The sequence below is a fragment of the Electrona antarctica genome (genome assembly GCF_951216825.1).
Source record: "Electrona antarctica genome assembly, chromosome: 12".
NCBI lineage: Eukaryota > Metazoa > Chordata > Actinopteri > Myctophiformes > Myctophidae > Electrona > Electrona antarctica.
The window spans coordinates 40049167-40066720 of NC_136793.1; the positions used below are offsets into that span (position 1 = coordinate 40049167).

Below are 17554 nucleotides of genomic sequence, written 5' to 3' on the forward strand. Positions count from 1 at the left end.
TAAATGGAATAATGATGAAGGAGGATTACCTCAAAATTCTTCAGGACAACCTCAAATCATCAGCCAGAAATTTGGGTCTTGGGCGCATATGGGTGTTCCAGCAAGACAATGACCCCAAACACACATCAAAAGTGGTAAAGGAATGGCTAAATCAGGCTCGAATTAAGGTTTTAGAATGGCCTGCCCAAAGTCCTGACCTAAACCCCATTGAGAACATGTGGAGTTGTGGACAGTGCTGAAAAAACAAGTCCATGCAAGGAAGCCAACAAATTTAGATGAACTGCACCAATTCTGTCAAGAGGAGTGGTCAAAGATTCAGCCAGAAGCTTGCCAGAAGCTTGAGGATGGCTACCAAAAGCGTCTAATTGGGGTGAAAATGGCCAAGGGACATGCAACCAAAGATTAGCATTGCTGTATGTATTCTTTTGAACCAGCAGATTTGGTCACATTTTCAGAAAACCCTCAAACATTCATAAAAATACAAATAAATTCAAGGTTTTTTTGTATGACAAAGAAGTATTTGCTCCAATCAACCTATCACAGAAAATTAAGAGTTGAACAAATTATTGGAAAGTCAGGACTATCATGACAGTATGTCCTTTACAAACGTATGTAAACTTTTGATCACAACTGTATATATAAAACCCTTGTCTGTGGTCCAGCTTCCAGGTTCTGACATAACTACAGTTTGTAGTAAATATAGTAAACCCACAAATATTACAGTATGTCATTTGTGTCACTTTTGCCCCCTCAAATCATGAACGGCATACATGAGTTATGCCTGTTAAAGTGCTAGTTATTGCTGCTTGTAGCTATAGTTTTTTGTACAAAAAAAACAAAACACGAGGGACGCTTCGGGCTTGGTCCCTAAATAGACCTGTAAACCTAACTGTACGAGAGTACAAACACAGTAAAGAACCTGGGGGTTAATTTAAACTAAACTGCACGAGGAAGCTCGCGATGAAGATTGCGTCTTCTGACGTGATCACAGAAGCATTCTAATACACTCACAGGCAATCCATTGGCTGGGTCTGAGACTAAGGTGCACCTTGACCACACCCCCAGGTAAAGGTGATAAAGGTGCCAATAAACCAATTAGTCTCCACTTCTGTGTAACTTCTCATGAAGATCACATGCATTGCTACAAAGTCTTGACTTCAGTGTGTTTGAGTTTACTAGGACAGGAGCGAATTCTGGTTCCACAAACTGCACCACTGGTGAGTTCCTGACTTTGAGGTTAAGAATTTCCTTGCACTATAAAATTCTATTCTGATAATCGGACGGCCAGCAAACGGCCCTGATTAAAAATCTAGCGACAGCTACACTATATTCTAGTGGCAGCTAAGCTAGATACTAGCTACAGCTACGCTGGCTACTAGTTGGACGGCCAGCACACGGCCCTGACTAGCCACAAGCCTGCTAAAGCTAAGCTAATAACAACTTAGCTTGGTTCCTGCAAAAGGACGCCCGGTGTTAGCTATTGTTAGCATCCCGCTAAGCTACCCTCCCCTCGTACTACTCCTGCTAACGGCCTGCAGAACGCTAAAGCAGTGATGTCGGGGAAGAGCAGAAACCAACGTCGCAAGGCTAACGATAAGCCCGCGGTGCTGCAGAAGCACTGTGAGACATGCTCCAACTGGATGGCCGGCGAGGACAAACACAAGGACTGTGTCCGCTGTTTGGGCCTGCAGCACGCCTTCGACGCCGTTCATAACCCGGGTGCCTGCTCCCTGTGTGACGGCGTCGACGCACGCATCATAACCCGCAGGCTAGTGCGTGCTAAGCAGTTCTTCGACGGAGCCATCCGACAACCAGAGCCGGCAGACGACCGAGAGGTGGCCGATCAAGTGGCGGAGGAGAGACTGGACGCATTGGACCCCGCTCGTTACTCTGAGGGTGATTATGCCGACCTACCGTCTACTTCCCGCGCGAAGCGGGCGGTTAAGAAAGCCAAACAAGCAGCTAGGAAAGCTCTGGCTGACGAGGTTACGGCTCCAGCGGCTGCCGACATCCCGCACTCCCCGCCTCGCCAACGTACGAGGCGCACAGATCGTCCTTCCCCCGTCAAGCAACACGCCGGCGATGAAGAACAGTCCTCGGAGGGAGACCAGAGCCAGAGCTCCAGCGGTAGCTCCTCTTCTTCCTACTCTGAGGGCTCTTCTGAGAGTGAGTCAGAATCGGGGTCTGAGGGACGCCTCAGAGCCACTCTCATCGCAGGTATGCAGCCTCAGACGGTGGCCCGGACTGAGCCCAAGCCCCGGGCTGGGACTGAGTCTCTGGCTACAACAGCTCCGGATGAAACCGAGCCACAGAGCACGGCGGCGCCCGACACGGCACCCCAGACCGATGTTCAGAACCGAGCCCCTGCTCGGTCCCGAGTCGTCCTCGAGATGGACAAGTCAGAGCTGATTGATGTCTTCAAGAGGGCTACCGAACGCAGCAGTCTAACATGGCCAGCTGAAGCTACTCCGGCGGCGGCTGCGACGGACACGGCCTGGGATGATTTCGGCAAGGATCCGGACGCTCCCCGAGCCAAACAGATCCTACCCTTGGCTAAGGGTTTCACGGGGGCGCTCGGTGAATCCTGGGAGCACCCCTACACCCACTCCTTCCTACCCACACATAAGAAAGAGCTTGATTGTGTCGCCATGAAGAAAGTGGGTCTGGAATCTCTGCCCGAGATGGACAGATTCCTGGCTTCTCATCTCCTACATGTCCCCGAAGTCGCCCCACCAAAAGAGCCAAAATTCGCTCTCACACAGGAAAACGACATGTCCACAATGGTGAAGAAGGCATACGCGACGCTTACGGGCTCCGTGAAAGCCATCAACACCATCACACTACTCCAGGGCTCTGTCTCCCACATCTTCAAAACATCGGGAGAGGCATTGAATCTGGAGCAGCTCTACGAGCTACGGAGGCTCCATAAAGAGGCGCTCGTGCTGACAAGGTACAACACGGAGATGACGGGAAAAGCAATGGCTACTCTAGTAGTACTAGAACGGGCTAGATGGCTAAACCACTCCGAAACCAAAGAGAGAGCCTCTCTCCTGGACCAACCCATCCTGCAAGACAATCTTTTCTCTGGCACGGTGGCCGATCTCACGGCCAGACACGAAGATAGAGAGAAAAAGAAGCAGGCGGCGCAGGCTTTCATGCCGACTGAGAAAAAGCCTCCGCCAGGTAACAAAAGAAATAGATCCTCGTACGGCCGCTCTATGAACCGGAGGGACAACGAGAGGGAGCGCGGCTCCAGGCCTCCTTTCAAGGCTCCGGCGGCTGCCAGAGCCCCCTCTGCTTCGGGAGGCCAGTACCAACACCGACAGCAGTCACAGCAGGATCGCAAGAAGGACACCGGGCCTCACGGTCAGCCTCCTTCCGCGGCGGCGGGACGGAAGCGTCAACGCCACGCGCACAACAACAACAAGCAGCAGCGTAAATGACACTGCGCCGAGCCTCGGGGAGACGTTGATGGAATCCGTCTCCCTCCGCCCCCACGTTCTGGGGAGAGCTTACGCTTGCGGCGTAGTAGCCTCGGGCTTTACGCCACTAGCGCAGAGAGCACCGGACAGAATGAGTGTTGTTGCACCGATTTTTGCGGAAAAAATGTCGTTGCATACTGTACCTCCCCTGTCCCCCTCCCTGATTCAAATACAAATGTTGTGTGGAACAAAATGTTTGAATCCTTGCCAGAACACACGGGGTATGAGCCCACTGCCACACAGGTCAATGAAACGACCCGCGGCAGTCGGACGAAACGCAGATATTTTGACAGCCCATCAGAGCGCTGCAAAAAGGCACAAGCACCATGCCAGTTTGATGGCCCCGTCGCTAGGGGGCGCCGTTTTACCACGGCAGAACATGGTGCCACTGTTAACCAAGGTAACACAATGCCTGCCGCGGGAGGCACCCACTCTAACTCAAAAAAGAGTAGGGCTGACAATAAATCCTCTGACGCGGTGCGTTTCAAAATGGATAGAGTGCGGCGCACACACCTGGGTGGTGGACACCGTGAGAAAAGGCTACAAGCTGCAGTTCTCCGCAGAACCACCCACATTCGAGAAGATAATATTCTCTCAGGCAAGCGGACAGGCAGCCGTCATTTTGCGAAACGAAATAATTTCCCTGCTGGCCAAGAATGCCATTCAGGAAGTACCTCCAGATCAGAGCCTAAACTGTTTCTACAGTCGGTATTTTCTGGTAAAGAAAAAAGGGGGGGGAATGCGTCCTATTCTGGACCTCCGAGCCCTCAACCGATATCTGAAGGATTTTCGTTTCAAGATGCTGACAAATGCGGCACTGTTACGCATGATACGCAAAGGGGATTGGTTCACGTCAGTGGACCTCAAGGACGCCTATTTTCATGTCCCGATTTACCCGCCGCACAGGAAGTTCCTGCGGTTCGGGTTCGGAGGACGGGTTTACGAATACCTAGTTCTCCCTTTCGGGATGTCCTTGAGCCCCCGAGTGTTTGTGAAGTGTACTCAAGCGGCCATAGCCCCTTTGAGACAACGGGGAGTTCGCATAGCGAGCTATATCGACGACTGGCTCCTGCTTGCGCAGTCGGAAGGCGAGGCACGACTCCACACCAGCTGGGTAGTGAGTCGCCTGCAGTCTCTGGGTTTCAGTCTGAACTACGAAAAGATCGTGCTCATACCAGCGAGTTCAACAAACTTCATAGGTTTAACACTGAACTCTGCCTCCCTCACGGCTCGGCTGTCACAGGACAGAATGACTTCCGTTCTGAAGTGCGCGAGCTCGTTCCAGGTGGGACGCAGGGTCCCTTTTCGTACGTGCCAAAAAATGGCGGGACTCATGGCTTCTGCTATAACCGTGTTACGGTTAGGCAGACTGTACATGAGACCTTTTCAGAGGTGGATGCTCTCACTCAGGGTGCCCAACGATCGCCGTCATCGCCTGGTTACAGTCCAAACGGAGTGTATATCGGCGCTACATCCATGGAGAGACAGGTCATTTCTTTCCGAAGGAGTGTCCATGGGTCTGGTCGTGTCCAGGAAGATCATCACTACGGATGCCAGTATGACTGGGTGGGGCGCCACCCACGAGGGCAGAACTGCCAGAGGAGTGTGGGGCGACGAACTGAGGACCGCCCACATCAACTATCTGGAGCTGATGGCAGTATGGTTAGCCGTACGACACTTCGAACCCCTCATCAAGGATTGTCACGTCCTGGTCAGGACGGACAATACGACGACCATGTGCTACGTCAACAAGCAAGGGGGACTACGATCCCGTCTGCTGCATGCACTAGCACAAGACCTGACTCTGTGGTGCGATCAGAGCCTCCCACGTCCCGGGGATACTGAACAGGGGCGCGGATCTTCTGTCCAGAGGGAGGTGCCACTATGCGGACTGGTCCCTACACGACGCGGTGGCAGCTCAGCTCTGGGACAGATTCGGCCGACCATAAGTGGACCTGTTCGCCTCGGGGGAGAACGCGAAATGCCCGGAGTTCTTCTCCATAGCGGGACAGGAGTCTCTGGGCCTAGACGCGCTAGCGCACGTCTGGCCCAGAAGTCTGCTGTACGCGTTCCCTCCCATTTCCCTGATATCTCCAGTCCTGGAGAGAGTGAGAACCCAGGGCCTAGCGGTAATACTGATAGCTCCAGGGTGGGGCTCTTGACGCGGAAGGCCTGCCGCAGAGTGTCATCGACACTATACAGAGTGCGAGAGCTCGGTCAACCAGGGAGGCCTACGACGGGAGGTGGCGTGCGTTTGAGAAATGGTGTCTACAGACGCAGGCAGTGCCTTTTCAGGCATCTGTGAAAGTGATTCTGTCTTTCCTTCAGAGTCTGATGGACAAGGGCCTGTCTTACAACTCCCTGAAGGTCTACCTGGTGGCTATTTCGGCCTGCCATGTTGGATTCGGGAATGGCACCGTCTGGGTGCACCCTCTGGTGCACCCAGATAGTGGCAGATAGTGGCAGATAGTGGCACGTCAAAAAATCATTCACCTAGAAACTCCATTCACACTTTTTATAATTCAGCTTTCTGTGGAGACACATGCTGGAACTTTTTACTTTGAATTTTTTTGTAGTTTCTGAGTTATTTAAGTTAAACGCCCAATGCATTCCCAATGGCAATAGCACAAACTTTGGCATGCTACTAGTCCTATATACTTACACCTAGAAACCCCATTCAAACCTATTTAGGTTCATCGTATGGTGGACATTGCCTGAAAAGGAATCTTTGAAATGTTTCATCGTTTTAGAAATATAGTGCTTTTAAATTTGAGAAATTCAGAATGGGGGTCAATGGCAGATTTTGGCAAGTAAAGATTTGAGTGGGGTTTGAACCCACAATCTCCAGATCATGCAGCCAGTGTGCTAAGTCACTGATCTACTTGCTACCTGCCACAACACAGTCTGCTGTTCCCTTTGAGTACAACATTGATACAAAAAATAAAATAACAGGATATTTGTCTATTGTTTCTTTTGCTGTTGTTTATCTCTAGACGTTTGAATGTTTATGAACCACAATGGAAACAAGTCTCTGGCTCTTCTGTCATTATCTATTCTGCCTTTTAAGAACAGCATGCATAGTGCCTCACTGGGTACAGAGCCTGCCTGGGAATCAGGAGGCTGCAGGTTCAAGTCCTGGCTCTGACATAGTGTCCCAAAATCATGAAAATATGACAAAATATATTATGCCGTCCCAAACCATGGACTATAGTATGTCGTTTTTTCATGATTTTCATCTTTTTTTCAAATCCTCCAAAATCATGAAAAACGACATGCTATATGTATGCCGTCCGAAACCATGAACTATAGTATGTCGTTTTTTCATGATTTTCATATTTTTTTCAAATCCTCCAAAATCACGAAAATTGACATGCTATAGTATTCCGTCCGAAAAAATATATAACTTTGGCATGCTACTAGTCCTACATACTTACACCTAGAATCCGCATTCAAACCTATTTAGGTTCATCTTACGGTGGACATGTTTGCCTGAAAAGGAATCTTTGAAATGTTCCATAGTTTTAGAAATATAGTGCTTTAAATGTGAGAAATTTATAATGGCAGATAGTGGCACGTCAAAAAATCATTAACCTAGAAACTCCATTCACACTTTTTATAATTCAGCTTTCTGTGGAGACACATGCTGGAACTTTTTACTTTGAAATGTTTTGTAGTTTCTGAGTTATTTAAGTTAAACGCCCAATGCATTCCCAATGGCAATAGCACAAACTTTGGCATGCTACTAGTCCTACATACTTACACCTAGAAACCCCATTCAAACCTATTTAGGTTCATCTTACGGTGGACATGTTTGCCTGAAAAGGAATCTTTGAAATGTGTCATAGTTTTAGAAATATAGTGCTTTAAATTTGAGAAATTTATAATGGCAGATAGTGGCACGTCAAAAAATCATTCACCTAGAAACTCCATTCACACTTTTTATAATTCAGCTTTCTGTGGAGACACATGCTGGAACTTTTTACTTTGAAATGTTTTGTAGTTTGAGTTATTTAAGTTAAACGCCCAATGCATTCCCAATGGCAATAGCACAAATTTGGCATGCTACTAGTCCTACATACCTACACCTAGAAACCCCATTCAAACCTATTTAGGTTCATCTTACGGTGGACATGTTTGCCTGAAAAGGAATCTTTGAAATGTGTCATAGTTTTAGAAATATAGTGCTTTAAATTTGAGAAATTTATAATGGCAGATAGTGGCACGTCAAAAAATCATTCACCTAGAAACTCCATTCACACTTTTTATAATTCAGCTTTCTGTGGAGACACATGCTGGAACTTTTTACTTTGAAATGTTTTGTAGTTTGAGTTATTTAAGTTAAACGCCCAATGCATTCCCAATGGCAATAGCACAAATTTGGCATGCTACTAGTCCTACATACTTACACCTAGAAACCCCATTCAAACCTATTTAGGTTCATCTTACGGTGGACATGTTTGCCCGAAAAGGAATCTTTGAAATGTTTCATCGTTTTAGAAATATAGTGCTTTCAAATTTGAGAAATTTATAATGGGGCTCAATGGCAGATAGTGGCACGTCAAAAAATCACTTTCACCTAGAAACTCCATTCACACTTTTTATAATTCAGCTTACTGTGGAGACACATGCTGGAACTTTTTACTTTGAAATGTGTTGTAGTTTCTGAGTTATTTACCTTAAACGCCCAATGCGTTCTCAATGGCAATAGCACAAACTTTGGCATGCTACTAGTCCTACATACCTACACCTAGAAACCCCATTCAAACCTATTTAGGTTCATCTTACGGTGGACATGTTTGCCTGAAAAGGAATCTTTGAAATGTTTCATAGTTTTAGAAATATAGTGCTTTCAAATTTGAGAAATTTACAATGGGGCTCAATGGCGGATATTGGCACTCAAAAAAGCACTTTCACCTAGAAACACTTTTTGAGTGGTGCAACCACTCCAAGGAACAGCAATTTCCGTCTTCATCTATGTGACTATGTGACTATGTTACTATGAGTACCAGTAGGGGCAAAAGTGGCGCTGTTGTGCCAGAAACAGAGAGAGAGATAGTGCTGCACTGTTGACTGCTAATGAGAGAGAGAGAGAAAGAGAGAGAGAGAGAGAGAGAGGGGGGGGGGGGGGGGGGCAGGGGGAGAGGGGAGTTGCACCAGTCAGTTCACACGGGTGTGATTTTTATTATTCAGCTTACTGTGGAGACACATGCTGGAACTTTTTCATTTGAAAGGTTTTGTTTTCATGATTTTGGAGGATTTAAAAAAACTGAAGACTGGGGGGACACTGGGGAGGCACTGGGGGGACCTGGGGACTTCAGTGCAATGTACTTACATATGTTGCGACCGAAGGTCGCAACATATGTAAGTGTATGTAAGTACAGTGCAAGGAATGAGTGCATTCGCCATGTACTTGAAGGAAGCCTAATCCAATCACTCTTAGATTTTCTCCAGTTTATCCCTGAGTTTAAGTTTACCCTATTGTTGTAGGATTTTTGGTTTATTTAGCCTTATTGGGCTTTGTTTAGGGTTAATTCACCCCATGGCTCCATTTAAAAAAAGAAAAAATTACATTTATATTTCAAGATGTCCCTGTCATGTGTTTCTCTTTTGTTTCCTGGGCCCGGTGTCTAATGGCCCATTTGGTGTCAGTGACACCTCTTGCTTCTTGTCCCAGGTTGGTTTGGTGTGGAATGTGCTAATGTGTCCCCTATTCAAAGTCTGATTTCCATTGAGTGTTGGCTTTGTTTAGCATCTATGTGGCTGTGGAGTTTTTGTACAAAATCAAAACAACTTGTCTAATGTATTGGCATGTTTAAACCTCCAGGAAAATCCGTGTTGAGGTTCTTGATCCACTGTCTTTCATTAAAACGTCTTTGTCCTACTGTCCAGTTGGGATTGTGTTGAAGTCCAGACACCTTTAGATCTGCAATGCCATGTGCCATGAAATGTTGGACAATCCTTGTAGTTGTCTTTTTTGCATTGTTAATATTGTATCTGTGTTGTCTCAGCCTTGCAGCTATTGTTTTCCTCGTTTCTCCGACATATTGTAAGCCACATTTTTCACATGTGATTAAATAAATACAGTTGCTGGTGCTGGCTGTTATCTGTTGTTTAATCTCCAGCACACGTTTTGTAGTTCTATTTTTAACTATTTGTTTGGGTTTGAAGTATTCTGGTCTCTGGCGTGCTGGTGTGTTGATTCCTTTTAGCTTGCTGTGTACCAGATAGTCTTTAAGATTTTTGTTTTTTCTGTAGGCTGATATAATTTTATATTCCTTTAGAAGATCATCTGTTCGGTTCTCAAAATTCCTTTTTAATCTGTTGTTGGCTAGTCTGCTCTGTGTTGAATAACTGGTTACTAGGGCTATTTTTGGGCCTTGATCCCGTACTCTTACCTCTAAGAAGGTATTGTGAGCTTTCCGTAGGAATGTCCTGGTGTAACCTCGTAGTCTGAGAGCATTAAATAGCGTTTTACAGGCTATTTTGAAATCACTTCCTTGCGTGCAAATCCTATGGAATCGCAGCAGTTGTGATTTGACTATTATCCCTGAGTGTGGTGGTGGAGGCACTGGGGGGACACTGGGGAGGCACTGGGGGGGCACTGGGGGGACACTGGGGGGGCACTGGGGAGGGAATGGGGGGGACACTGGGGAGGCACTGGGGGTACACTGGCGATGCACTGGGGGTGCACTAGGGGGACACTGGTGGGGGCACTGGGGAGGCACTGGGGGGACACTGGGGGGGCACTGGGGGGACACTGGGGAGGCACTGGGGGGACACTGGGGGGGCACTGGGGAGGAAATGGGGGGGACACTGGGGAGGCCCTGGGGGTACACTGGGGATGCACTGGGGGTGCACTGGGGGGACACTGGGGAGGGCACTGGGGGGACACTGGGGGGGCACTGCGGGGACACTGGGGGGGCACTGGGAGGGCACTGGGGGGACACTGAAAACGAGTTGCTATAGTTCATGGTTTCGTTTTTCATGATTTTGGAGGATTAAAAAAAAAGTTAAAATCATGAAAAACTGTTGTGTACCAGATAGTCTTTAAGATTCTTGTTTTTTCTGTAGGCCGATATCATTTTATATTCCTTTAGAAGATCATCTGTTCGGTTCTCAAAATTCCTTTTTTTCCCCATAGTTTTAGAAATATAGTGCTTTCAAATTTGAGACATTTCTAATGGGGTCAATGGCAGATTTGGGCACGCACACACTTTTTATAATTCAGCTTACTGTGCACACACATGCTGGAACTTTTTACTTTGAAATGTTTTTGTGTTGTTTTAAATATTTAACTTTAAGCGCCTCCGCCACCCCTTTCCTCTAAGACTCTAAGACAAGGCCCTCCCAGTGCCCACTGCCAACGCATCGATGGGTTATTTTTCAGTACCCGACACGTGGTTTGACCCATCAAGGTGACTAAAATTGGTACCAGCAAATTCACAGTGTTTTTTATTTTGAAGTTGTTCTTCTGGAAATCTGTGTTGAAAGTAAAGACTTGAGTGGGGTTTGAACCCACAACCTCCTGATCATGTTTCCAGTGTGCTAACTCACTGACTGCCACAACAGTCTTCCTTTGCCTTTCAGTAACAACATTGATAGCCTAACAAATAAATAAATAACAGGAAATTGTTAGTTGTGCTGTTGTTTATCTAGACATTTGAATGTTTATGAATCACAATAGAAACAAGCCTCTGGCTGGCTCTTTTAGCATTATCTATTTGGCTTTTTGTACACAGTAAGCACAGTGGCTAAAGAGCCTGCCTGGGAGTCAGGAGGCCACAGGTTCAAGTCCGGGCTCCGACAGCATGTCCCTTGTGATTGTGACAAGTCAAATGGCTGTAACAGTGAATTGCTAAGAAAATTAGTCCTAGTACAGTCAACCTAATTTGATCTACAAAGTATATTTATTATTATAATTTAAGCGGAACTGGGTACACCTTCATCTGCCTTTGCAATACAATGCATATTGCCATTTAAGGGTTATGCAGTAGTTACAAAAGTAAACTGTCTATCTTCAATGCATAAGGAAATATCCACAAGGCTTCAACAAGGTGATATGAAGTCTGTCTCAAGACCCGTACTACTCTGCCTCTCATTTGTGGTTGAATTTGTTCTGAGGGTGGGTAAGCCAATCAGAGGCAATACAGAATTCCTGGTTTTTCATTTCATCTTGATTTTGTTGAATAATTCGGTAGCATTTACATGTTTGCCACAATTCCTACAAATATCAATATTGTATTAAACCAGATTAAGCCCTCAAAACGAAATAAGCATGCAATTACTAAACATACTAGTATTTTTAAAATTCAACTAAACCATATGGACAAAAGAAATGAGCATCACGTCATTGACCCATATATGAAAAATAAAAGGGTTAGTCTATAATATAAAAAGAAAATGAAAAGAAGGTTGGGCCACTGATATTAAATGTGAGATTTGTATCTCTGACATACAAACAAGAAATAAGCTTTTTAGGTATATATTTAATGTATATACTGGTATACATTAAACAAAATCATAAGTAATCTTTTTCAACATCAACGTATACTCATTTGAATGCAAATTCAAGTGTATTACATAACAGAAAAAAATAAACACCAACCAAGAAAAAGAATCAACATCCCAAAAAAGCAACAAGTGCTTTTCTGAGTTGAGGTTAACTTGAGCCTAATATACCCTTCGTTGTACAATGGCGTCTCTCGTCAAAAATATAATTTTCAAGCAACACCTTTGTATGATTAAATGCTTATTAGGCTATATAATTATGCAAACGACCCTTTCAACAAATGTCGCTCGACAAAAGTGACTGATTTTAGTTTTTTTTCCGCAATGAGAGGGTCATGCAACAAAGTATAAATTAGACTTTAGTTACTCATGCTCTTTGATGTAACAAAATTGAGATTCTCTTTAAAGGCCCTAAAAGGAAGCGATAGTACAAAGTGACAACTCCTGACAATTACTGGACTTCATATTTCACTGCGCAGAACCTAAGAAACAGGACATCTGTACCATATTCAGCAGCGGCAGCAGACATAAGAGCAAGCTGAGGGCAAAAGCCTGAGTTACACTTAGTTGCGTGCCGGTGTCACACATCGAAATTATAAGCTGAGCTTGTAGTTATGCTATTGTCGGTGTGTGACACAGGCGCGCAATGAATCAGGAAAAAGGTTAGTCCTCCTGGACTGTTAATGCCTTATCTGTACTTTGTCGCATGACACCATGGTGCGATAAAGGAAAAATAAGACTTAAAAGGGTCTCTGACCAGAGACAAAGCTTGATGCTTACTCATCTTAGGTATTACTCAAACAACACAAGGAACACTTGTAGTAAAACATTATTATTGTTCTTTTACAAAGTGTGGCAAGACGAGAACTGTCAATTAAGCAATCGTAGGCAATAAGATATCAAAGTCCACATTTAGTTCAAGAGAACCAAATATGCGATCCAATAAAGTGAAGACTGTTCGTATAAGAATCCTGTTCAAATCCAATCTTGTGTGCAAAGTGCAGCCTCCACAGAAGTCTCTCTCATTTTGATTGGTTGATTGTAGGCATCATTTTCCAAACAGAGAAAAGCTAACAAAATTGTATTTCTAATCATGATTAAATGCTGATATCAGATTTCCCTCCCAGTGACATAACTTGTCTCCCTGCAACATCATTAGAAAAAATATACATGGCTTTTTCCAGCCTACTCTTCCCATTTATATCTATAAAAACAGAGATGATAATATTTACAACTTTCGATTATGCTTTAAAATATCCTTGATCCACGTGATCAACATAGATTTCTTGCCACCCATATATGCCTTGGGACCATGTTTGTGTACAACACACAGATCAGAAGAAGAGAAGATGGTCAAAGAAGGAAACATCTCCCAGTGCAACCTTGTGTGTTGTCAATGGAGGAAGTAAGATTGCAGTATTTACAGGCGATGTGGCTGCCAGGTCAGAGCTTTCCACTGATTCACACTGATGACTGATCCCAGACCTGCAAAGATGAACAAGAGCAAAGTGTTAACCTTACTGTATCCATCCATAGACATACACGGCACTGAGAGATGTCCTGTATACTGTACATCCATAGGCATCGAGAGATGTTGTCCCAATATATTCAAAAATAAAAAGTTGAAGCTGCAATCCATACACTTAATTTTGGGTTACCTTGTGGTTTAAATGTGCTATACAAAAGAAACCTTGCCTTACTCCTACATGGGAGACCAAACTTCTATCGCTCTTCTAAGATGTGATTCCCACTTTACCAGGGAAAATATTGCACATTTGCAATTATAGAACTTCAGTCAGGGTTACTTGTTGTTTTATTTTCTGTATTAACATACTTTACGGTACCATATTGATTAAACAAATCTGAGGGGATGGAACCAAATGGATGCATAGAGGTCAATTTGGTTCCATATGTGCATTCTTAGTTAAAAAACTTTGAGGATTTTACTATAAGATGTCTGGTATGTCCAAAAAGATAGAAGAAATATTTAGAGAGACAAAATTATTTTAGAGATGTTGATCATTTTGGAAGTGGCATGTACATTTGACCACAGTCTGGAAGAGGCATTCCTTACCAAGGTGCTTAAGTAACAGTGTCTTAAGGATGCTATTATACAGCTTGGCTACAAATGTAAACTACTTGTGTTCATATTTGGAAGCCTCGGTAATGTCTATAAATCAGTCGTGAGGGGCCTGCAGATTGCAGGCATGGCCAAGCCGAGAGCTAAGGCATCGGCAAAATTCTGTTCAGTGTCTGCAATAATTGGCAGTCACCATATATGGAGAAGGCGATGCTTTCTGTACCCGTGGTCTGTATCCTGAAGCACTTGTTGTAGAGTTTTCCAAGTTTCCGCATACACTATTGTTTGTGTTCAAGAATTTCTTGTTAAATGTGAATGCAAATAAAAAGATGTTAAATGTGTGTGTGTGTGTGTGTGTGTGTGTGTGTGTGTGTGTGTGTGTGTGTGTGTGTGTGTGTGTGTGTGTGTGTGTGTGTGTGTGTGTGTGTGTGTGTGTGTGTGTGTGTGTGTGTGTGTGTGTTAGGCTGCGCAACACAGACCAACCAAACGCTATTTTCGTGCTTGGACGGACCCAGCCAGCCAGCCAGCCATGGGGACCCAGGGATACACATAGCTCCGCAATGGAGCTCAATAACAACACAGTTTTATTTTATGGGGTTAGGGTTCAGTGGTTCTCAACCTGTGGGCCAAGGTAGACCCACTGGCGAGCGATGAGGATATTGCAAGTGATCCCCCAAATAATAACACTAAGAATTGAATGATGAATTAACATTTTAAATAAATGATATAAATAAATGATCGTGGTAGTCATTCTTTCAACCTTGAAAAGTGAGTTTAACCTTCATTATGATACTGCTAAAAAGAAAAAAATAAGTATTTAAATTGATCAAAGCCAGAACACAAGCAATTAGATTGATCACATAACATTCTCTGAAAATGTACGCTCCCAGTACCGGCCACCAATCTGATGGGCTAGGGATATCTTGTTGCATTGTGTTGAACACTTCCTAGGTAATGTGTGTGAGGGACAGTTTGCTTTCACTGACCAGGAGTATACCTGAGTTATGCTTATCTAACGCTTTGGAGATTTCCTAGTTAAGTGGACCCTGGTCCCAAAAAAGGTCGAGAACCAATGCCCTGCCTCTCTAGGGCATTATAGTACCTTGTTGACGGGGGTTAGCTGTGTGCGGACGGAGCCCGCATGCAGTCGGGCACTGTCTCCAAACCTCCCAGGGGACCGCTCCCTGCGGCTGTCCAACACCCTGCCAGGTGACTTCTCCCTCTCCAGTGGCCGCGCGGGGGACTTGTCCCGTCTGAACTCTGTGCGGCCCTCTCGGTAACGGTGCGGTGTGCTGGGCTCCCGGTGGAGACCCTCGTGCTCCCGGTGGAGACCCTCGTGGCTACCGGGACCCGAGGCCAGACGCTTGGAGATGTGCTCAGTGTAGGTAGGTGGGCCTCGCTTACTGGGACTGCTGTTGGAGGCCATATCAAGAGAGAGACAGACAAGAGGAGCATTTCAAAAAGTTGTTTCGATAGCCGATGTACTGTATAAGCTAAGGCGTTGCCATGCCAAACATTGTGAGCTTGTAGTTTTCTTTTGTCATTTTGAAAAATCTTTGAATTTCTTTTAAGAAGAAAATAAAAAAACTAGTGCTTACCCGTTATATGAACACCAAAGTATGTACTGTGTGAGTAATGCGATTTAATAGATCATATTATTGATGTATGTATTTTGAGGTGTAATCAGTCTGGTCTCAGAGGCACTTGCCCGTCGGGCAAGTAGTACAGGAAAGGTGCAATATTATGGGGAAATTGCAGTTGCCTCGAGCCTTGGAAATATAGGCCCCTCCCACTGATTTTTCTAGGCAATGACAATGTCAAGTCACCCCTGTGATCATGTTGGGCAAGCCAGTGAGAGCAGGGGGGCTAGGACGGACGGACGGACGGACGGACGGACGGACGGACGGACGGACGGACGGACGGACGGACGGACGGACGGACGGACGGACGGACGGACGGACGGACGGACGGACGGACGGACGGACGGACAGACAGACAGACAGACAGACAGACAGACAGACAGACAGACAGACAGACAGACAGACAGACAGACAGACAGACAGACAGACAGACAGACACATTCTATTTATAGTAGAGCTGGGACTCGATTAAAATTTTTAATCTAATTAATCAGAGGCTTTGTAGTTAATTAATCTCGATTAATCGCATTTTAATCGCATATCATTATTTGACCCGAGAACAGTGAGAAAGCTATTTTTTTAATGGATTTTGGTATACTAGTGAATCAATGAATAGTGAATACATAAGTTTAAGCAATAAAACATTGTTTTTGTAGTAATAAATTATAATAATATCTCAAATTTAATAATTTATATAGAGCTTTTCTGAGTACCCAAAAATGCTTTACAAGGGGGACATGATAAATCAAAAACAACTTTATTAGAGGAAAAACACTAAGGAATTAAATAGATGAAATAGCTGGGGAAAGCAATATTGAAGGTTTGGATGGTGGGGGCATGTTTCTGAGAGTTTGGGGAATGCATTCCACAGGGTTGGGGGGGGCTTGGTGCAGCAAATATGTGACATGACCATAAGAAAGCACCTCTGTGTTTCTTCCGTGGACATACAGTAACAGCCATTAACAGATTTTACATTTTATTTGGTGAACTGGGTGGTGCGCCGGTCCATCTGAAAACTGTCCAGTGACAACGTTCCGCGGTGAAAAAAATAGTGCGATTAAAATGCGTTAATTTTTTTAACGCGTTAATTTTTCTGTAGTTAATTGATCTCAATTAACGCGTTAAAGTCCCGGCCCTAATTTATAGATTAGTTTTTGATACATTAATGATTATGAACCAGCAAAATGTTCCAAAAAGTAATCACAATTCTCGCAATAGAGTACATTATCAAGGTGTTTTAAATTATAATAGATATGGACTAAATGTTCCTGATTGATGGGATTGGCTGTCTATAGGCCCGGATTAACAATGGTGTGGAGGTTAGTGGAGCTTAAACTCCAGGGCCTGTGCGATTTCAAATAGGTACAGCTGTTGCATCGCTAAACCATATTCATAGTAGTCACCGATTTCAATGTAACGCAATACAGGAACCCCAGCTAGTGTTTTTGGTCGTCCAGCAGTTTCGTAACCACTCGGTCAGGAGGAGACTAAAAAATAGCAGATAATTATAACTCTATGGGAGCAGTGTTGGTCGTGTTACGCTCATTCACTGGCCGCACAAACGCAAAAAATGACGTTCATGATTGTGTTACGCGAATCACAGGGGCCTTTTGATTTGGTGTAGCGCCAGGGCCTTCAGAGTGGTTGATTCAGCACTGTGTCTATATGTGAACCCTCTCCGCATTTCTTTTCTTTCACACTGATAAAGGCAAAATGTGTTTTTATCCAGCAGATGGCAGTGTTGGCCTGTGCAGTAAATTGATAGCCTGAAATTGTTCATTTCTCCTGTAAATTGATAGTCTGCAATTGTTCAGTTCTCCTTGTACTGTTGTGCATTCGAAGGT

The 17554-nt window shown here is 44.8% G+C and overlaps 1 protein-coding gene across 1 annotated transcript in view; it reads right to left on the reverse strand.

Annotated features, from left to right (window-relative positions):
* Nucleotides 1-12088: 12088 nt before the first annotated feature.
* Nucleotides 12089-17554, reverse strand: part of citb (citron rho-interacting serine/threonine kinase b) — a gene marked incomplete at its 5' end in the record, with an annotated part of 86250 nt that continues 80784 nt past the window's right edge. Inside the window, 2 exons of the mRNA XM_079516509.1 lie at nucleotides 12089-13475; nucleotides 15173-15482. Coding sequence (XP_079372635.1) covers nucleotides 13452-13475; nucleotides 15173-15482 — 334 coding nt within the window. The 3' untranslated portion in view covers nucleotides 12089-13451. The remainder of the gene's footprint in view (nucleotides 13476-15172; nucleotides 15483-17554) is intronic.